The 22,034-nt window shown below is 41.0% G+C and overlaps 1 protein-coding gene across 4 annotated transcripts in view; it reads right to left on the bottom strand.

The window, feature by feature from the left end:
• NSUN6 (NOP2/Sun RNA methyltransferase 6) overlaps positions 1-20,764 on the bottom strand; it is an 87,258-nt gene extending 66,494 nt beyond the window's left edge. The window contains exons 1-4 of one of the 4 annotated variants that reach the window (XM_029236409.1): positions 19,838-20,764; positions 10,821-10,980; positions 6,945-7,100; positions 2,135-2,214 (exon numbers count right to left, since the gene is read on the bottom strand). In XM_029236409.1, the coding sequence (XP_029092242.1) occupies positions 2,135-2,214; positions 6,945-7,100; positions 10,821-10,832 (248 nt within the window). In that variant the 5' untranslated portion in view covers positions 10,833-10,980; positions 19,838-20,764. Of the gene's footprint in view, positions 1-2,134; positions 2,215-6,944; positions 7,101-9,443; positions 10,061-10,820; positions 10,981-19,837 lie in introns of those variants that run through there. The other 3 variants (XM_029236408.1, XM_029236407.1, XM_029236410.1) reach the window with 3 other exon arrangements.
• Positions 20,765-22,034: the final 1,270 nt, after the last annotated feature.

Here is a 22,034-nt window from a genome sequence, read left to right as displayed (position 1 = left end):
GTGCTTTCCTGTAGTAACTCACCGTTTGTGCTTTATAGTTCACTAATGCTTTAACTTTTTTTTAACTTTTTATTCACTTTCGGCTGCGTTTTTGGTCTTCGTTGCTGCGCGCGGGCTTTCTTTAGTTGGAGTGAACAGGAGCTACTCTTTGTTGCAGTGCTCGGGCTTCTCTTGTTGTGGCGCACGGGATCTAGGGGCATGGGCTTCAGTAGCTGTGGCGCACAGGCTTAGCTGCTCTGCAGCATGTGGGATCTTCCCAGACCAGGTCTCAAACCCATGTCCCCTGCATTGGCAGGCGGATTCTTAACCACTGCACCACCAGGGAAGTCCCCACTAATGTTTTAATGAGTAGTTTAGCTCACTACAAAGAACAGATGAAAGGATTATTACATAGCCAGTAAAAAGAATGAAATAATGTTATATAGGATTATGGAAAACTATGGAGTCCACAGTACATTCTGAAATGAATCACAGGACTCAAAAGACCTGTGACTGTGATCAACTGTAGTAACTAATTGGTTTAAAACTAGGAGATGAAAGAAATCAGAACAGTGGTTTCCTGGTAGGGGGGCAGAATGCAGAGAATTTTCTGGGTGATGGAAATGGTGTATATCTTGATGGGGGTGAGTCTTGACTATACAGTTGTATGAATTTACCAAAACTCAGCAAATAGTACACTTAATTAAGATCTCTGCATTTCACCAATGCAAATTCCCCCTTAACAAAGAGCTAGAAGAAGGAGTTTACAAATTCGGGACTTGCCTGGTGGTCCAGTGGTAAAGAATCCACCTTCCAACGCAGGGGACGCAGTTTCAATCCCTGGGTGGGGAACTAAGATCCCACATGCCGCAGGGCAACTAAGCCCACGCGCCACAACTACGGAGCTCGCACACCTCAACGAGAGCCCGCGTGCTGCAAACTACAGAGCCCACGCACCACAACTACAGAGAAGCCCCTGCGCTGCAACGAAAAGATCCCGCGTGCCGCAACTAAGGCCCGACACAGCCAAAAAAAAAAAGGGGAGTTTACAAAATCAATTTTTTTAATTGCAGAAGTAATACGTGCTTATGGTAAAAAAAAAAAAAAAAGACAGAAATGTTACAAGTGAAAATCTCCTCTTACCCAGTTTCTCCCAATCCAACTTCCTCAGAGTTAATCCTTGTCAACAGGTGGGTATGTTATACCCTCCAGACTTTTTTCCGTATATAAATAAATATATATAAATCTGTAGTTGTGTGTGTTTTTTAATTGCAAAAGAAATGTGATTTCCTACAGTCCTACACAAAGCAACATGCTTTTGGTATTTAATTTATCGAGAACATCACCTTTTATTTGTACATATAATTCTCCCACATTAAAGGCCATATAAAAAAAATAATAAAGGCCATGTAATATTCCACTGCGTGGATAAACCAAAAACCACTGCTCTGCTGTTGACCACTAAATTACTTTAAAGCTTTAACAAAATGAGCATTTTTATGTTTATTATAAGTCTTAGGGGTATTAAAAAATTTTTATCACAATTAGGGATTTTCAATACAACTCCCATTATAATATGAAAGCCGATTTTTTCAAATTGTAAACACATCCCTCCAAACACATAGTGTCTGTTCTACTCAGAGAACACAGTAATTTAACATAACTGTGAATGAATAAAATTTTACAAACATATCAATTATTAAAGTAGGAAACGTTGCTTTGTATTTTTGTTGGAGCTCAATAAAGTTTTAATTGAGCAGTGGAATCAAGATATACAAGTAAACAAACGTAAAAGTAATTTTCTTACAGAATGGAAAAAAATCAATCACTGCACGGCAGAAACTAACACAACATTGTAAAGCAATTATACTCCAATAAAGATGTTTAAAAAGAAAAGAAAACATGATATAACACAGAAAAAAAATCAATCACTGCACTAAACGCAAGTACAATGCATTAGTCTCAAGGTATCTGGGCCCATTCCTAGTGTTCTTCTGTAATATTTTCCATGAAAGACTATAGAGTCAGCATTTACCAAGTTTGTGAATTCCTATCTTAATAATGGAGAAACTTAGTACTGTCCCTAAACAGTAAAAAAGAACCTGTGACATTTTTATTTAGAAGAATACAATTTGAAAATGAAATAGTTACAAACCTAGGTCCAATAACAGGAATAAGTAAGACATCCTGAAGGTCTGGATGCTGAAGAATAGGAAAACTTAATCCATTAAACTGCTGTTAAAAATAAACACACAGGATTACAAAGCAATCAGTATATTGGTTAAATTTCAAGTTACAGAGCTTTTCAGTGTCATTACCTAGCAGAGCACGGTAATGAGCTTGATTTAGGGTATTTTCACTTTATTCCATGGGATACTATAAAAAATCAAAGACTTCAAAACAACAATGTTTTCTCTATAATTTGATTCTCAAGTATCTTAACTTCTTTACAAGTAAAAGGCTCAATTTTGCTTACTGTTTTTGACTTTGTAAACACGAACCATTGTTGACCTTACGTGACTTACTCTGCAAACACGTATCCAATATAGGATTGCATGAATAGGACATTAAAGACTGAGATTACTAAATGCTATTTATTATATATTATCAACACTGGATGCCATGTCAGTTGGATGATGCTTCCTGGCAAAGGCTCAGGATTTTCAGTATCCTCTACCATACTTGGCCTTCAGACTGGAAATAAGTGCAGGGCCAGTGGCATAGGTGCTGGGGCCAACTCCCAGTCTCATGGGAGCCAACTCTGAGCAGCTCTTCCCAACTCCATGGTCATGCTGGTAGCTTGAAATCGACCAGAGTGGGAGCGTTTACACCACAAAACTCAGCAAACACCACACACCAGCATTATTTTTCCCAGAAAGTGCGCCGTGCAGTATGTACCAGCACACCACCGTTGCAGGCGGAAGACAACGGGGCACTCCACGCGGAACAGTGGACTGGACAGCAAGGGCTGTGTACCCTATCGGAGGGCAGCACGCAAATACTGGAGAACAAGTCTCTGCCATGTAGGCTAGGGATTATCAACTCATTCATTTCACATAATACACCAAAGAGCAGTGACCATAAGAGGTATTTGCATTGCCTTGTAGTATCCATACACTACCTACAGAAAACTCCCAAAATCAACCTATTTCTAAGTTGATAAGGAAAGAGAAAAAAAATTCTTCAGATTCTAGAAATCTGACCATATTTCTACCAAGTCAACAGCTCTTCCGCCTTCTGCTTCCTCCAGGCAAAGGATACTGTGAACTAACCCTATCCAACAGAAGAGTAAGAAACCTTAAGGGCAAACTCATTCAGACAAACCTCTCTCCCTTTTCTTTTTCCCTCTCTCCCTCATGTTCTCTCAGTTTGATACCTTACAGCATCCAGACTATGGATCCTTCCAAGGAGAAGAGAATGAATTTTGCCATTTGTTTTTGTTTTGCTTTGGAAGTACTATTTCTTTATACTATTGAAATAGTCTACATAGAGATCAATCCTCCTCAGGCCAAGGTTTCCCTTCTCTCCCTTTTTATCAGATATTAAAATGATACAGAAATAAAACTTTTATAAAACCACACGTCTGTAACTTCCATAAAACACCACAAACGTTTTTTTAAACCAAGCATATCACCTGCTTGTTCTTCTGTTTGTTTCTACCCCATGCCCTTTTTAAAACAGCCTTAGTGAGGTTAATTTACATACCATAAAATGTACCCATTTTAAATGCACAATTCAATGATTTTTAGTAAATTTACGGAATTGTGTGACCATCACTGGAATCCAATTTCAGATCCTGTCCATCAACACACTATGATTCCTCATGTCCATCTGCAGCCAACGCCTGTTCCCAGCTCCAACCCCAGGCAACCACTAACCTACTTTCTTTCTCTAGAAATCTGCCTTTTCGAGACATCTCATATAAACAGGATCATACTGTCTTGTGTGTGGCTTCTTTCACTCACTATAGTGTTTTTGAGGTTCACCCAAGTGGCAGCACGTATCAGTTCACCACTTTCATTGCTGTACTGTTCCCCTGTGTGAACACACCACGTTTTGTTTTTCTATTCACCAGTCGATGGACATCTGCATAGCTCCTCCCTTTTGGTTATTATGAACAATGCTGCTATTAATGTTCATGCCCAAGCCTTTGCATGGACGTATGTTTTCATGTCTCTTGGGTAGACACCTAGGAGTGGAACTGCTGGGTTGTACAGTAAATTTATGTTTAACTTTTTAAGAGACCACCAAACTGTCTTCCAAAGAAGCCAAACCACTTGACTTTCCCACCTGCAACGTATAAAGGTCCCAGTTTCTCCACATCCCTCACCAGTCAAATGAAATTTTAAATGATTAAATTTCAATATGGGACACAGAGATATTTGGAGACAAAGCACCCACTCATATACCGTTCAGGATTATGTCTTTAGGACACACACGAGCTTGGGACATGGCAAAAGAAAGGAGATGTACAATCTAAAACCTCCTGCGAATCTCCTTTCCTGCTGCAAACAGGCACTGCACAAACCACCAGATACTTACCTAGTGCCCACGACCCAACCTCCTCAGTCTTATCTTAACCTTCAAGGAAAGGGACTCAAAAGCCCGGAGTGATTTCGTCTGCCTGCTCTTAGATACAACCCCTGAGATCTTCTATTCCCATCACAGTGGGATCCTAGATTATCTAAGCTCTAGGAATAATTTCCTAGAAAAGAAAACAATCTGGATCTGCCTGACTTATGGACACCTTATGGGCCTCAGAACAGTTTCCTTCATACTGAAAACCTACATGCACGACTACATAAAAGTAATAATCTTAGTTGCTTAGAGGAACTGCTTATATTTTATGCCTAATGCCATTACTCTCAATAAAATTACCGCTCTTATTAAAAATCAGATTAACCTTTCTCCAAGTCTTACTTAAAATTATTATACTAAGTTTTGTTCTCATACAGCCAGAAATCGTAGCTGGCTCTTCTTATAACCTGGTCATCTCCTCACAACTGGAAGTTCATAGAATTGTTCTTAAAGAGAGTACGATAAACATTCCATAAATGTAATGAGATTAAAGACAAAAAATAAATGAATCAAACAAACAAGGTCCTATTTGTACAGCACAGGGAACTATATTCAATATCCTGTAATAAACCATAATGGAAAAGAATATGAAAAAGAATATTTAGGGCTTCCCTGGTGGCGCAGTGTTTTAGAGTCCGCCTGCCAATGCAGGGGACATGGGTTCATGCCCCGGTCCGGGAAGATCCCACATGCCGCAGAGCAGCTGGGCCCGTGAGCCATGGCCGCTGAGCCTGCACGTCCGGAGCCTGTGCTCCACAACGGGAGAGGCCACAACAGTGAGAGGCCCCCGTACCAAAAAAAAAAAAAAAGAATATTTATATGCATAACTGAGTCACTTTGCCGTACAGCAGAAATTAACACAACCCTGTAAATCAACAATACATCAATAAAATTTTAAAAAAAGAATCAATACCAGTGAAAATTCTCTGAAAATATCTGTAAGTTATATCCAGAGTAAACTGATAACACAGCCTGTGATATACAAATCCAAGTCTTTTAAGCATGCTTACCTCTTCCTTTTCATTTAGGCAATTACGTAGAAATAGGTCTGCTGACACCCATCATGGTTATTTGTTAGAAGAGATTTAGTAACTACAAAATACAACTTGAAGTACCCCCTCCAAGCACCTGTTTTCCTCCATCTTACATTTCTTTGGAGGCAAGTTTCAGTACACAGTGTATGAAACACAAAATGCACAGCTTTGGGGTTTTCTTTCTGGTTTAAAAAAATTTTTAATACAATTTTCAAAGGTTACCTTTCATTTACAGTTACTGCAAAATATTGGCTGTATTTCCCATGTTGTACAACACATCCTTAAGCCTGTCCTACACCCAATAGTTTGTCTCTCCCACTCCCACCCCTATACTGCCCCTCCCCCTCCCTCCCCACTGGTAACCACTTGTTTGTTCTCTGTATCTGTGAGTCTGCTTCTTTTTTGTTATATTCACTAGTTAGTTGTATTTTTTACATTCCACATATAAGTGATATCATGCAGTATTTGTCTTTCACTATCTGACTTATTTCACTTATAAAATGTACAGCTTTTGGGGCTTCCCTGGTGGCGCAGTGGTTGAGAGTCCGCCTGCCGATGCAGGGGACACGGGTTCGTGCCCCGGTCCGGGAAGATCCCACATGCCGCGGAGCGGCTAGGCCCGTGAGCCATGGCCAATGAGCCTGCGCGTCCGGAGCCTGTGCCCCGCAACGGGAGAGGCCACAACAGTGAGAGGCGACGTGTACCGCAAAAAAAAAAAAAAAAGTACAGCTTTTGAAAGCAAAGAAGACAATATAAACAAGAAAGTTCCAGTATTATTTTTCTGCATGGAACTTTAAAAATGCCATTTTATAATGCTGTTTTCACTTACAGAAAATTAGTATTATGCCAAAACTATTTTATTGGTTGAACAAAAAAAATTTGTGTTATCTTTAAAACGTATCTTTACATTATTTTCCTCCTTTTATTATATTTAATTAAATTATTATATTAAAATAAAAAATATAATCCTACAGGTAATCAGTAGGCACCTCCTTACCTCTGGGCTCACCTTGGCTACGTGGTCTGCCCTCATGGTCGTTATATGCTGCTTATTACAATATCACAGACTTTTAGGGTTAGAATGGACCGCTTATGTATTTTAATGACGAAGCAACGGAGGCCCAGAGGGGTCGAGTGACCTATCCAGTCACTAAATTAATTCAGAATCAGAAGTACTAGGTTCAAGCTCTAGCATGAGCACTCACTACATAACCTTGAACAACATTCGTGATCCTCAATTTCCTTATTTGTAAACTTGTAATGGTATATCGTTCACATGACATTAGTGAGGAGTGACATGACACAGACTGTAGAAATCTAATTCTGTACATAATGACAAAAATGTGCACGAACCTTCTGAAGCTCATCAAATAACAGACTTTTCACATGTTGTACTGAGGCTAGATGCGTATTTACTCTGACAGTAGTGAATGATGGAGGGTGGGACAACTTATGTAACAGAGTTTCAAACTTCCTTTCTGCTTCTTCTTTACCTAAAACAGATACAACCTGAAAAGAAGAAAAGAACAATGTTTCAGTTTCATTATACAAACTAAAAATATTAAGCAAGATATATGTCTATACATTTGTTCCAACTAATGAAACATTCGGCAATTATTCGGTTCCATTTCGCTTTTCTGCATTGTTTATGTGTTAATAACACTACGGGAATCGCGATATTTCACAGTGTTGTGCTAATAAACACATAGTGAAACACCAGACAAAAGGGGCTTAGAAAACGCTGCCTCGGGCTTCCCTGGTGGTGCAGTGGCTAAGAATCTGCCTGCCAATGCAGGGGACACGGGTTCGAGCCCTGGTCCGGAAAGATCCCACGTGCCACGGAGCAACTAGGCCCGTGCGCCATAACTACTGAGCCTGCGCTCTAGAGCCCGCGAGCCACAACTACTGAAGCCCACGCGCCTAGAGCCCGTGCTCCGCAACAAGAGAAGCCACCGCAATGAGAAGCCCGCGCACCGCAGCAAAGAGCAGCCCCCGCTCGCGGCAACTAGAGAAAGCCTGCACGCAGGAACAAAGACCCAACACAGCCAAAAAGCATTATTAACATATCTGCTACATTTATTCATATAAATTCAGGATTTCATTCTACTTATTTCTAAAAACATTAACTGTTACATCACTTCTGTAGAATTAGTTCCTTGCTAACCCCGTATCCTAGAGCAAATTGGTTAGTAACGTTTTAAAACACCAATACTTGAAGAGTAAGTAACACTGATACCGTCACCCAAAGAGCCCCCATAACATCAGCTTAACATAGTATTATTAAATGTAAAAGATAGATATTGTCCAAAAAAAGACAGGTAGCAAGATACCTGTCAGAAATAAAGTTATAAAGACTCTAACGACCGAGTTTCCTTGTAATTAACTAAAGCTTTTGAGACAAGTATTTCCCCTTTTTTTTGGTCATCTTTGACTATACCCAGCCTCACAGAATCTTCATAAACCACTTGCCAGCCTAATAATCCACTAGCCTAAAAATATTCGTACTCTCTCAAGGTTTGTTTTTTTTAACTGAATATTCCATTACCTTTGATACTTTTTACAAAGGGATGGGTTTTCTTTTTGTAAAATCGTATAGTTAGTGGGTTTGCGGCAGAAGTGGTGTCAAAGACAGACATTTGAATCTTTTTTTATAAAACAATGTTAACCATTTTAAAAACTGCTGGGAACAAAAACTGCTGACTGCCTCTATTTCTCTTAATACGCTCCTTATACTTTAAGTTCTTTGAAATCAAGAAGGTATTTTCTCTTTCCGTACTGTCTTGCCCCTTAACATAACCTTTGGAAATAAAATGTAGAAATCAAACCTGGAAGTCATGGCTTCACGAAAATCTCTGAAAACGAGTAACATTTATGCGGCTTCACTTCGAATAGAAAACCAAAGATTTGGAAAATACAAAATTGCCTACAGGCGGGATGGTAAGGTGGAGAGAGCACAGGCTTGGCAATCAAAGACGATCAACATTCACTGAGGACTTCTGGGGCTCGGCACTGCCAGCAGCACACAGAAGGAACATTTGTGGAGGACCCATTAGGCGCCAAAACGATGCCAGGTGCTTGCACTTACGATTAATACGTTAAAACAACCACCTTGAAATTTTAGTACTGTTAACCGTCCTCAAATTTCACAGAAAAGGAAAGAAAGGTTAAGGGATGTGAAGTAACTCACTCAAAGCACTGGGATGCAAACCAGGGGCTTGGGGTCCCAAATCCATTCCTTTTCCCATTGGACCTGAGCTCTTTACCTTCACATTTCAACACTGTTACATGACAGCGGTGTCAATTTGATTCACTTAACGTCGCTCTTTGGACCCTCAGTTCTCTCACCTATAAAAATTGGGGAAGAAATCTCTACCAAAAAAAGACTGCGCAGATTAAGATGTAAAGGTCTGCAGTTCATCTAGCACAACTGGTGGCATTTAAGAAGCACTCACTGAACGATAGTAAACCTTCCACCTGAGCGCCAGGGCAGGCGCTCTAAGAGTACAGGCGTTTCTTCTCTACAGGACTTAAATTCTGGGAGACGGGGATCTTGTCTTGCCCCTTGTAATCCCTTCAGTGCATTCTTGCCGCCAGACACACAACCGCTTTTTCCCCCTCCCTCCTTTCTCATTCCTAAATGTTAAAACATACACCCCATACACCTCTTAGCTCGGAAAGCATACATTAAATACCTGCAGAAAGATATTAACATATTTTACATTCGGAAAGACGAATACTAAGAAACAACTGCTGTACACATTTGATTGCCTTTTAGATTATTTTTCTATTTCCCTAGAGCGTGTAAATATTTGAATTTTTGCAAATAGCATCTAACGTGTTTATCTGACCTACCTCCTCATTCATAAAGCCCGCTTTCAGATAGTTTTCAACCTCAAGTCTCAAAGATATTTTAGGGAAAATAGACATTTTCCTATCGCTTAGTTCTCCTCCTCCACGAGAAATGCTGGAAAACGGTGGTTTTTCTCTCTCCTAATTACACGGAGCGTCTGGGCAATGAATACCACCCACGACGTGCCGGGACCACCGATGCCCGGGAAGAGCGCGCTGCTCACGCCGAGTTAAAATGGGAAACGCAGAGGTACTTCCACGCCTTCTGGAGCTTGGCCAGTTTGCAGCGGCTTCCTCTCCTCCCAGGTCCTTCTTTAGCGACGCCCACGGAAATCACTGCGAGGCAACGCCACTCACGTTGCAGAGAAAAAAAACAAAACAAAAAAAAAAAAAACCGTGAGGAGTGAAGCCGCCGTGAACTGGGCGGAGATGTGGAAACCAGGCTCGGATCACCACGGCCTAACCTCCAGTCCCTCGGCCCCAGTTTCTCGGCAGAAAGCCGCTTCCGGCATGCGTCACTTCCGGCAATGCGGCCCACCCCTCCTTCCCCTGGCCTCCAATCCGCAGCCGCAGATTGCCGCTACGTCACGTCTCCGGAGTTTCCCAGCTCCGCCCGCGGCGCATCCACGTGCAGCGGGCCTGGGCGGGTGCTTTAAGGGGATGGAGGCGGAGCTGCCTCCGGGACCTGCAAACAGATCCAGCTGTTGGGCGGAGCTGGGCGGGCAGAGCTGGGTGCTAATTGGGGAGGGTTGGGTCGTGCTAGCCTGAATAAGGTGAGGAGTCAATCAGTTACCTGCTGGGTGATCTCCAAAGCAAGAATGAAACCAGAATTTATTTGGGCCTATCATCCACCCTTTGATTTTCTGAAATTACCTTCCCTCTCTTAGGCTTGCTGGTCTGACTTCAGTTGTGAAAAAACAACATTATTCACATTTTTAAAAGCTGGGTTAATGGTCTTGTAATATCCATACATGCTCAGGTAAAACTTTAAAACGCACAGGTAGTTTTTACAATTAGTTGAATAAGACTAACAGGTTCCCTGTATCGGAGCTGATTTCTACTTTAAAGCTCGGGAGACCTTTGGCGTAATCTTGGTGTTTCAGGTGAGGAAAGATTCAAAGGGAGAAGGGACCTAATGAAAGTCGCATAGCTTCCTGTGATTAAAATAGGAAACTAGAAATAATTCTTCTGTCTCCGAGACAGTGTTTTTTGAAACACACCGTTGTCATTAACACAGAACTGTAGGAAGTTTTTTCTTAAGTCTTTTTCTGTTTAAATCTCACACGGAGGTGTTTTTAAAAGTATGATACACTCTCTCACAATGAGTGAGAACGTCAGGATAGAGACCGTAGCCACCTGGCTTCTAAAACCAATACCTACTTTTTCCACCATGGCATATTTCTTCGGTAAATTTATGGAATTCTTCTGTGGCTAAATCATCTGAAAGTGATCAGGAAAATGTCTAGTCCAGCCATTTCCAAAGGAATTTTTGCAACCTCAAGATTGTGACCACAGCACTAATAATGTTTGGAATCGATATCTAGGAGAAAAGGGAGAGGAAGGAATAAGGTGAGCTAGATTGTAAACTCTGAGAAGGTAGAGACTTTACCTCACTGCTGCAGACCCAGTGCCTACCACGTAAGAAGCACTCAAATATTGAAGGAGTAGATGAGTAAGTGGATGGACAGCTCTGTAAACCAGAGAAAGGAAGTGCTGATAAAGCATATATTGATATTTGCTGGACATTAGTTCACTAGTTCAGCACTTGTGAACAGTGCTGAGGACATTTAGACAGTCTTTGGCTAGACATCACTGAAGTGACGGTTATGTTGATGACGAGGTCTCTTGGTGTTCTAAAGTTGGTCCATATTACAGATCTGAAGTTGGCATACTAAATACATATTGTCTAAGCAAAAGAAGACACCTATAACTCCACACTTCCAGTGCTGGGGGCCTGGGTTCAATCCCTGGTGGGGGGGACTAAGATCCCGCATGCCGTGCAGTATGGCCTAAATAAATAAATAAAAAGAAAATGTAAGCTTTAAAAAAATGAGGAAGACCCCTATAAGAATACACCCATATAAGGGTCATTGGGGTTTTGTGTTCTCGATGGGGTGATATGGCCCCCAATGTGGGGAGAGCAAAACAAAATCTTAGATATAATCATATAATCTTAATCTCAATTTGTGATGCTCCAAAACTTTCCTTTTATCCCCCCCAAAAAAACATAAAAACCCTATTTCTCAATATTTAATTTCATGAAGAAGGCATGAGAGGATTAGGAAAAAAAAGTCTAGGAAAGGCTGGAAATCTATCAATCTCAATTCATCTGGAGACTAACCTCCATAAGTACATATTAACTCAGAATGGATCCTAGACGTCCCTACATGTAAAATCTATAAAGCTTCTAGAATAAAACATAGGAGTAACCAGAGTTACCCTACAGCCAACAAGGTCAGAGGAGCAGTCAAGAGCACTTGACCCCCGGGACAGGATTATGATGAGGCAAGAGAGGCCCCTAGTGTGCACCCGTTAAGGAGGCCCTCGCTCTCACATGTGAGCCCTGAGAGCACTCCCTCAAATTTGTGACTGTCTCCCTTGGGCTCGCCATCATCTCCACACTGCATCTTTTGCCATCACTGACAGCTCCAAATCCATAAAGAAAGACAGATTGTATTGCCCAAGCAGCAATACAGCTTACATCACAGCCTGGACCTGCGATGCAAACCCCTTTTCTGCCAAAGGCCCAACTCAAATGTGGCCGTCTTCCACATCACATGCTTGACGTGCTGGGTCAGTACTCGGAGTTGTGGGATGTATCGTCACCAGAAGCCAAAGAGACCAGCCAGATACTGTACTTCCTTCTTTGCAGTAGGGTGTGCATTATTACTGGGGGTGATGTCATCGTAATGGGGGCAAAAGGTGGTTCTAAGGAGGCAAAAAATGTATACAATACAATGGTTTGTGGTCCTCCAAAGGCCACAGTAACCTCAACAAATATACAGTATACCTGTACTGTTAATATCCCATTATGGGGAAGTTGTTAGACAAAAAAAATACCTTAAAAGTTTCCTTAGCAGGGCATTAATGACAACAAGCTTGGAAATCAATGTATTGTAAGGGAAGACGGAACAAAAAATGACATCCCTTGAAAAGGATGTTCCAACATGCCCCTGACCTCTAAAGTATTTGCTGAAGCGGTGGGTCCCAGAGTCTTGAAGAGCTTATCTCCCCACCCACCCCACCCCAGCACAGTAAGTGTCAGAAAACGCCTGTTACACCAAGGGCAGCTACTGTGCTCAGCTCGCCCGGATCCAGCCTCAGATCGGGGCCCTGGAGGAGCAGCTGTACCAGGTCAGAACTGAGACCGAGGGCCAGAAACTGCAGTATGAGCAGCCCCTCAACATCAAGGTCCACCTGGAAAAGGAAGCTGGGACCTACTTTCTCCTCATCGATGGAGATGATGGAGCTTGCAAGTCTGGAGGTTACAAGTTGAAAGACTATGGACCTGGAAATGTGGGAAACCAAATTAGTGGTTAAGAGAGGTCCTGAGGAGGTTAGACCAATGCAGCAAAATACTTACACCAGGCTGCACTCCGTGGCAGAGAGATCTCAAAGCAATTAATGTGATACACAAGACAGAGCGTGTGCCAAATACTCTCTGAGAAGAGAAGGCGTTAAATATCTGTCTGGAAAAGTGAGCAAGTCTAAGAAAAAGGTCTGTCCTCTTGTCTTGCTGTTACCGAAATATAATCTCTATCTGGGCAATCAATAGCATTATCGATAGTATCTTCCCATTCATCTGGAAGAATGTCACATACAATATGATGACCCATCTGATTACCCTACAGAAAATGTTGTCAATTCTTGGTAGTCGATAAACCTTCCTCTAGCAAATTAAAAAAGAAAAATGCCCATCACAAGCTGGGTTCTGTTAGATCCACCAAGTCATAAATAGGCGTGAACCCAGCAGCAACCCGTCATGAGATGGAAAAGGTACATCTGGGATTAAGCATGAACAAGAGTAATCTACGTAAGGAAGTAACCTGTACCCCCATGTCACCCACCACAGTTGCACCCACCACAGTTGCTTCTGCCTCAGCTCACATCTCTGGCTCTGTGGGGGTTTTCTACTACCAGCTGAATGAGAAAAAAAATGTAGAGGTTGGTTTTCAGTTCAGTTGTCTAGGTATGTGGGTAGAAGACAAAACTAGATAGTGGTGGGACTACAGTCATAGTTAGGGGTGACCTTGAATGACAGGGTCAAGGGAAATTTTTCCTGATGAGAGAATCTGTGAGCAGTGTATTTGCTACCCGCTTTGCATGGAGGAAGTGGCTCAGGATGAGAATATATATTGACTCCTGGGTGGCAGCAAGTTGCTTGGCCTGCTCATCAAGGGCATGGAAGAAAATAGACTGAAAGGTCAGAGACAAGATCTTAGGCAGAGGCATGTGGATGGACATATGAAAATTTTCACATCACATGTAATTGCCTACCAGAAGGCATCCTCCACCGAGGAAGCACTGAACAACTTAGTGGACAGAATGATTCAGCCCATTGATGTTAGCCAATCTTTGTCTTCAGCCACCCCATGCCTGGCACTATGGGCACATGAAAGAAGTAGTCGCAGTGGCAGAGATGGAGTCACTTAAATAATTACCCAAAATACAAGTTAGGCTACGATGAAAACTAACATTAAGTTCCATGTCAGTCTTACTTACCTTTGTAGACCCAGCCTTAGGGCAGTACCTAGCACATATTAGGCACTCGGTATATATTGATAGGTGAATAACTGAACCAATAAGAATAGTTTATCCTTCATATCCAGCAAGTATTTATTTAGGGTCAGTAAGCAACAAGCATTGCATTGGGTACTCAGGCATAGCAGCCAGAGAAAACAGTCAATGGCCGTCATAGAGTTCACAGTCTATTTTGGAAGTAGAGAAAATTATTAAGCAGTGAAAAATATGATGAATGTTAAAACTAGGGAAATATGGGGTGCAAGGCAGAGGAAATGGCAAGAAAATCTAATTTAATCTCATCTAAAACTGAATCAAAGAGCACAAAAACCTCTCAGAAAGGAGACGTGGCCTTCCAGAAGAGATGGTTACATTAAAACCAGAAAGCTGACTTGGAGTTAACCAGGCAGGAGGGGTGAGGGACACTGGGGAAGAAGAGGAAAAGACCAAAATGAGAATATTCCAGGCAGAAGGAATTGTCGTGTACAAAGCTGGTACATAGTATGGGAGGGGTTGAGTGGCAAGAGTATAGCATGGAGAGAGAGAGAGAGAGAGCCCCAGCCCTATTTTTGAAGTTTCCTGTTAGCCCTGGTAAGCAAGGAAGAACTTCATCCTCAGGCCAATGGCAAGTCATTAAACACTTTCAAAGCAGAAGAGTAACAGGCTCAGATTCATGTAACATTTTTAAAAGATCATGCCAGATGATTGTGGGAAAAGGTCTCCAATTGATGCAAGAACAGAGGCAGAAAAACCTATCAGAATGCAGTTCCGGTAATCCAGGCAATGGGGTCGGAGGGAGGTGGGTAGATGTGAAAGACATTTAACACGTGGAATTCGGTGGGACCTAGTGACTTAGGTGGATGCATGAGGGCAGGGGAAGAAAGAATCAAGAAGAAATTCCAACTTTCTATGGACCCACCAGCATTTGAACCCATATTTCTGCCTTCCTACCTATTAACTTACATAAATCATGGAGATGATTTGTTATTGTAATCATTTTAATTCAACTCTTTTCTAGAGTTGTCTGGAATACTTCCGTCTTTGGGGAGCCTTATGCATTACTCGTTATCTTCCAGAATTTTATACTTGTGGTGTGTGTTTCTTCTGACAATGGAGTTCTATCCTAGGAATTAAATAAGATTATGTACTACATATGAAAGTTTTTGTAAATTGCAACAAAGAATGAGCTAGAGCAGAACTGTTCTCTAATAGGTTTATTTACATTTGGAGGGCAATTTTTAAAAAGGACAAATAGGACACCAATGGAAAGTTTACAAACAAGCCGTTTTGTTGGGTTACGTTTTTAGTGGGTCAGTAGTCAATCAATATTGATTATTGTTTCAGCTAGATGATGTGGTAGGTTGAATAAGAGCCCCCTCCCCCCCTCACAAAGATGTCCATATCCTAATCTCTGGAACCTGTGAATGGCAAAGGGATTTTGCAGGTGAGATTAAGTTAAGGACCCTTGAAATGGGGAGAACATCCTGGATTAACCAGGAAGCCCCAGTGTAATCATAAGGGTCCTTATAATAGGGAGGCTGGAGGGTCAGAATCAGAAAAGGTGATGCGATGATGGAAGCCAAGGTCAGAGTGATGTGGCCGCGAGCTAAGGGATGCAGGCAGCCTCTAGAAGCTGGAAAAGGCAATGAACAGATGCTCCCCTGAGCCCCCAGAGGGAACACAGCCCTGCCGATGCATTTCAGACTTCTGACCTGCAGATTACAAAATATTAAATCTGTATTGCCTTAAGCCACTACATTTGTGGTAGTTCCTTATGGCAGCAATAAGGAACTAATGCAGGTGCTCTTTAAAGCAATATATCATCAACCTGGGTTCTTCTACGCACAACAGGTGATTTTGCCTCTAACCTACAGATAAGACAGAGGCAATTAATCATGAGTTTCTTGAATCAAGAGCTCCTATACACCTGAAAACTTTGTTTGTGCATACATGTAACCTCCTTTTCAGCAAACTAAGAACTTCTGCTCTCTGAAAACTTATTCTCTTCACCTGCCTCTATTTTCTAACATCTCATTTCCACCTGTGTCTTCCTCCCTTGGTAATTCTCTCTCTCTCTCTCTCTCAGTCACTCACTCACTCTCTCTGTCTCTGTCTCTCTCTCTCTCACACTTGTATCTTCACGCTCTCCCTTTAAAGAGGTTCTACCCACCACTCTATAAACAGGTTCAAATAGTAGTCACAGCAACATTTATTGAGCCTTTTCTAGGTGCCAGGCATTAGGCTATGGTCTACCTCATTATAGCATTTAATCCTCTGAGATTAAACTTTATGAGCAGTGGCAGATTTACTGTGAGACTAATGAAACTTAAACTTCAAAGCATTCGATTGCACAAGTCATCCAAAGCATTGTCTAATTTTTAATTTTTTATCTTTTATTCCTTTTCTTTAAAAGACCCCCAAATTGTATGAATTTCAAGGTCCCACAAAACCGGGATCTATGTCTGCCTATGAGGTAAATATTATTATTCTTATCCCCATATTACAAATAAGAAAACTGTGCTATCGTGAGGTTTTATAACTTGCCTAACATTATATAAGCAGTAAATGGCAGAGGACTGTTTCAACCTAATTATTCGTGACTGGAGAGTCTAAACATTGATCATTTACTCATTCAATTATTCCGTCTCTTCAGGAATTTTCCTATCTTAACACACCCCTTCCTTTCCAACTTCAGTTTTCCTCTAGTTAATACTTTATATGCCTTTTTCATTTTATAATCCAAAGAATAATCTACACTTACCATCTTGAGTTCCTTACCTGTCATTTACCTTCAACTCGTTATAATCTAGGGACTTCCCTGGTGGTGCAGTGGTTAAGAATCCGCCTGCCAATGCAGGGGACATGGGTTCAATCTCTGGTCCGGGAAGGTCCCACGTGCCACGGAGCAACTAAGCCCTTGGGCCACAACTACTGAGCCTGCGCTCTAGAGCCCGCAAGCCACAGCTACTGAGCCCATGTGCCACAACTACTGAAGCTCGCGCACGTAGAGCCCGTGCTCCACAACAAGAGAAGCCACCGCAATGAGAAGTACGCGCACCACAACGAAGAGTAGCCCCCACTCGCCTCAGCTAGATAAAGCCCGTGCGCAGCAACAAAGACCCAGTGCAGCCAAAAATAAATAAATAATACATAAATAAACTTTTAAAAAACTTGGTTAAAATAAAGCAATTGTTAACACAAAACTTATGGGATTAGGCGTCCACCATAGCCTGAGCAGTGTGCCTGTTGCTTTTGAGGAACACAAGATTGCAGCAGAGTCCTTGCACTTAATCACATATCACAACCAAAATATTTACAAGGCAGTTTATCTCAAGAATATTAAACACAAGTACTACTAGTTAATTTTCATTATAATTCACTTTAAGATATATACGTATAAACATCTATATTTAAGTTATATATACATATGTATACATTCCTACAACACAAAAGAGAAATTAAAAGGGTGATTAATCCCATTATAGAGCTCTTTTAAGCACAGAGCTTGACTGTGCATTAAAATACTGCATCTATAAAGAAAGTAATTTGCAAGCATTTCAGGAATCGTTCTCATATATAAATTACAATGCACTTCCTTGTAAACAGATTTCTACAGAGAGCAGTGCCTTTTAACCAGGGAAAGATCCCTGAAGTAGGTGAGTTTTAGATGAATTTAAAGGACAGGAAACCTATGGAATGGTAGAGAGGGACTTGGGTAAATTATTCTGGATGAGGAAAATACCTTTTGTGGCAAGTCTAAAAGAAAACGAAAAGTGGGGCTATGGTAGAGGGCCAGGGATGAAGGTCATTCATTTTTAAAAAGTTTTTAAAAATAAATTAACTTTTAAAACTGGGAAACTTAGGAAAGTTTACGAGACATAAAGTATAAGAGACATAATGTTGGTCCCACTTGGAAAATTCTCCACAGCTAGATCATCCTTCCGCCCCAAATTCAAAATGGATTAAAGACTTCAATGTAAGACCTGAAACCACAAAATCATAGAAGAAAACATGGGAGTAAACTTCCTGACATGTGTTTTGGTGGTGATTTTTTGATATGACACCAAAAGCAAAGGCAACAAAAACAAAAAAGAAGTGGGACCACACCAAACGAAAAAGCTTCTGCACGGCAAAGGGAACAATCAACAAAATGAAAAGGGAGAAAATATTTGCAAATCATATCTCTAATAAGGGGTTAATATCCAAGTATATATATAAGGAACTCATAAAACTCCATAACACACAAAAACAACAATCTGATTAAAAACTGAATAGACTTTTTTCCAACAAAGATATACAAATGGCCAACAGGTACATGAGAAAATGCTGAACATCGCTAGTAATCAGGAAAACAAAAATCAAAACCATAATGAGGGCTTCCCTGGTGGCGCAGTGGTTGAGAGTCCGCCTGCCGATGCAGGGGACGCGGGTTCGTGCCCCGGTCTGGGAGGATCCCACATGCCCCGGAGCAGCTGGGCCTGTGAGCCATGGCCGCTGAGCCTGTGCTCCGCAACGGGAGAGGCCACGGCAGTGAGAGGCCCGCGTAACAGAAAAAAAAAAAAAAAAAATTATAAAAAAACATAATGAGATACGGCCTCACAGCTGTTAGAACGGCTGTCATCAAAAAGATAAGAGATACCAAGTGTTGGTGCGGGTGTGGAGAAAAAGGGAGCTTGTGCACTGTGGGTGGGAATAGAAATTTGTGCAGCCACTATGAAAAACAGCATGTAGGTTTCTGAACAAGTTAAAAATAGAACTGCCATATGACCCAGCAATCCCACTTCCGGGTGTATGTCTAAAGGAAACAAAATCACTATCTCCAAGAGATACAAGCACCCCAGGTTCACTGCAGCATAACTCACAATAGCCAAGACATGGAAACAACTAAGTGTCCATCAACATATGAAAGAATAAACAAAATGTGAGATTCTCTGTGTGTGTGTGTGTGTGTGTGTGTATGTATATATGTACGTATATATATGATATCGATTTTTTTCTCTGCCATAAAAAAAGAAGGAAATCCTGCCATTTGTGACAACATGAATGAACCTTAAGGGCATTCGGCTAAGGGAAATCAGTCAGACAGAGAAAGGCAAATACTGTACAATCTCACTGATATGGAGAATCTTAAAAAATCCAACTCGTGGAAACAGACGACAGATTGGTGCTTAGAGGCATGAGGTGGGCATGGAGGGGGTCAAAAGGTACAAAGTTCCAGTTAGAAGACAAATAAGTTCTGGGGATGTGATGTACAGCATGGTGACTGTAGTTAACAATACTCTTGTATATTTGAAAGTTGCTAAGGAAATGAATCTTAAAGGTTCTCATCCCAAGGGAAAGAAGTTGTGATGATGTGAGGCGATGGACGTTAGCTGAATTTACTGTGGTAATCATTTCACAATATACAGATATTTCAAATCATCGTGTTCAAACCCTAAGGTAATACAACGATATATGTCAACTATATCTCAATAAAACTGGGGAAGGGGCAACGTTGACCCTATTTGGGGCATTCTCCACAGCTGGATCACCCTCCTTTTGCACACTGCACCTCCACTTCCTCATGAAGCAGAGAGAGAACAGAAATTGTTCCCACAGCTACAAAGGGTGAATAACAGTTGCTCTAGGTTGACTCCGAGAGAGTATTTTCTACTCACCACCAAGACTGCCTTGTGCCTGTTTCCCAGGGGCGGGCTCTGGAGAAGTTAGCGGTGCATCTGCATTCAGCGAAGGTCTTGGAAGAGACCCAAATCTTTACATTCGGAAGAGATCCAGGAACTCTGGGAAGCTGAACTTCCAAACAGGGAGAAAGAACACAGTAATCCAGGCTTGAAGTGGAGCCTGGAAAGGAATCTAGTCACTGGAGGCATGAGTGCGGAAAATGAGCGTTTTAAATTAAAATTGCTCAGGAATTCCAGAATCAATGGAGGGTCTATATAGTTAATGTTTGAAATATGCTTTTTTACTGCAATCCTTTCTGTTCGTTAAACTTCTTAAAACAATTCTAAGCAAGAGTGCTGACAAAGAAGAGGCTGTGGAAGTGAATGCTGGCTGATTCAGGATAATACATATCCCCATGTGGACACTTACCATATTCATAAGGAGTATGTTAGTAACTAAAGGATGCTTTCTAAGGACATATTACACTTTCTGCAGTTTCACCATAATGCAGTATTGGGGGCACTTTGAACACATGGAGAAACGTAATATTAAATGATACATAGGAATTTTGGTAAGTATATCTTAGAAAATTCATTTTTAAAAGGAAGCCCACCAATCTCTGGCAGTCAAGTGGTTAAGAGTCAGCACTTCCAATGCAGGGGGCGCGGGTTCAATCCCTGGTGGGGGAACTAAAATCGCACGTGCCGTGCAATGCGGCCAAAAAATTAAAAAAAAAAAAAGAAGTCCACCAAAGGAAATTCTGACATATGCTACAACATGGATGAACCTTGAGGACATTATGATAAGTGAAATACGCTGGTCACAAAAAGACTAACACTCTGTGATTTCATTTACCTAAGGCATCTAGAATAGTCAAATTTATAGAAACACAAAGTAGAATGCAAATATTATATGATATCACTCCTATGTGTATTCTAAAAAAAAAAAGATACAAATGAACTTATTTACAAAAGAGAAGTAGACCCACAGACATAGAAAACAAACTTATAGTTACCGAAGGGTAAAGGAGGGGGTAGGGATAAATTAGGAGTTTGAGATTAACAGATACACACGACTATATATAAAATAGATAACCAACGAAGACCTACTGTATAGAAAGGGGACTATACTCAATATTTTGTTATAACCTTTAAGGGAAAAGAATCTGAAAAAGTGTGTGTGTGTGTGTGTGTGTGTGTGTGTGTGTGTACATATATTCAGTTATATATATGTATAACTGAAACACTGCGCTGTACTAACACCGCATTGTAAATCAACTACCATTCAGTATTTTTAAAAAAAGACTCTAGTTTGGGGGAGAAAAAAGAAGTGGAGTCATGGTTGCCAGGAGCCGGGGAAGAGGGATATGGGCAATTGTTATTTAGTCGGTATAGAGTTTCAAAACTGCAAGATGAAGAAGTTCTGGAGATTGATTGCACAACAATGTGAATATACTTTACAATACTGAACCCATATACTTTAAAATGTTTATGAGGGTAAATTTTATGTTATGTATATTTTTCCACAATTAAAAAATATATATTAAGTAAGGGGGGGAAAAGGGAAGTCCTCCAAGTACCCAGACTTTCTGAAAAGCAGTTGCAGAAGGACTGAATGAACTTTAAAAGTACATGAAATGCATTATTTTAAAGTATGCAGTTGGAAGAAAGAATAAATGGGCATTTGTTGGGTACCCATACAGGTTCATCACTTCTACATATGTTATATTAAATTCTCACAATAAACCTGAAAGTAGATATTCTAGTACGGATTTTGACATGTTAGTCCTGAAGAAACTGGGGTATAGAAAGGACAAATATGTTGCCTAAGGTCTCACAGCCTAGGCAAATAGTATCGCCTATTATTGGAAAAAAAAAAAAAAAAAGAGGGTCATTACAACGAAAGTTTAGAGAATTAAGAGAAGAACTATTCTTCTACCTCCCCCACTCTAGTTTCACTTGTCTTTCTCATTTATGAATCCTGGGAAGAAATTTGAAAGCTAAGTTAGTCTAGCAATTATGGAGGAAATTACAGGGAAAAGCTATGAGAGTTTCTTGAGTGAATTAGCATAAACTTTTGGAGCTGGAAGTAATATCAAGGTGCCTGACAGAAAAGGAGGCCCTGAAAAAGGTCTCATGCACCTGATCAAGTGCAAAATGAGTCTCCAGGGGAAAATAAAATAAGGCTGGGAGC

Source organism: Monodon monoceros, unplaced genomic scaffold (assembly GCF_005190385.1).
Source record: "Monodon monoceros isolate NGI ecotype Baffin Bay Population unplaced genomic scaffold, NGI_Narwhal_1 Super_Scaffold_21, whole genome shotgun sequence".
Classification (NCBI taxonomy): Eukaryota; Metazoa; Chordata; class Mammalia; order Artiodactyla; family Monodontidae; genus Monodon; species Monodon monoceros.
The sequence above is the reverse complement of the archived record's forward strand: the minus strand, read 5'-3'. Positions and strand labels throughout refer to the sequence as shown.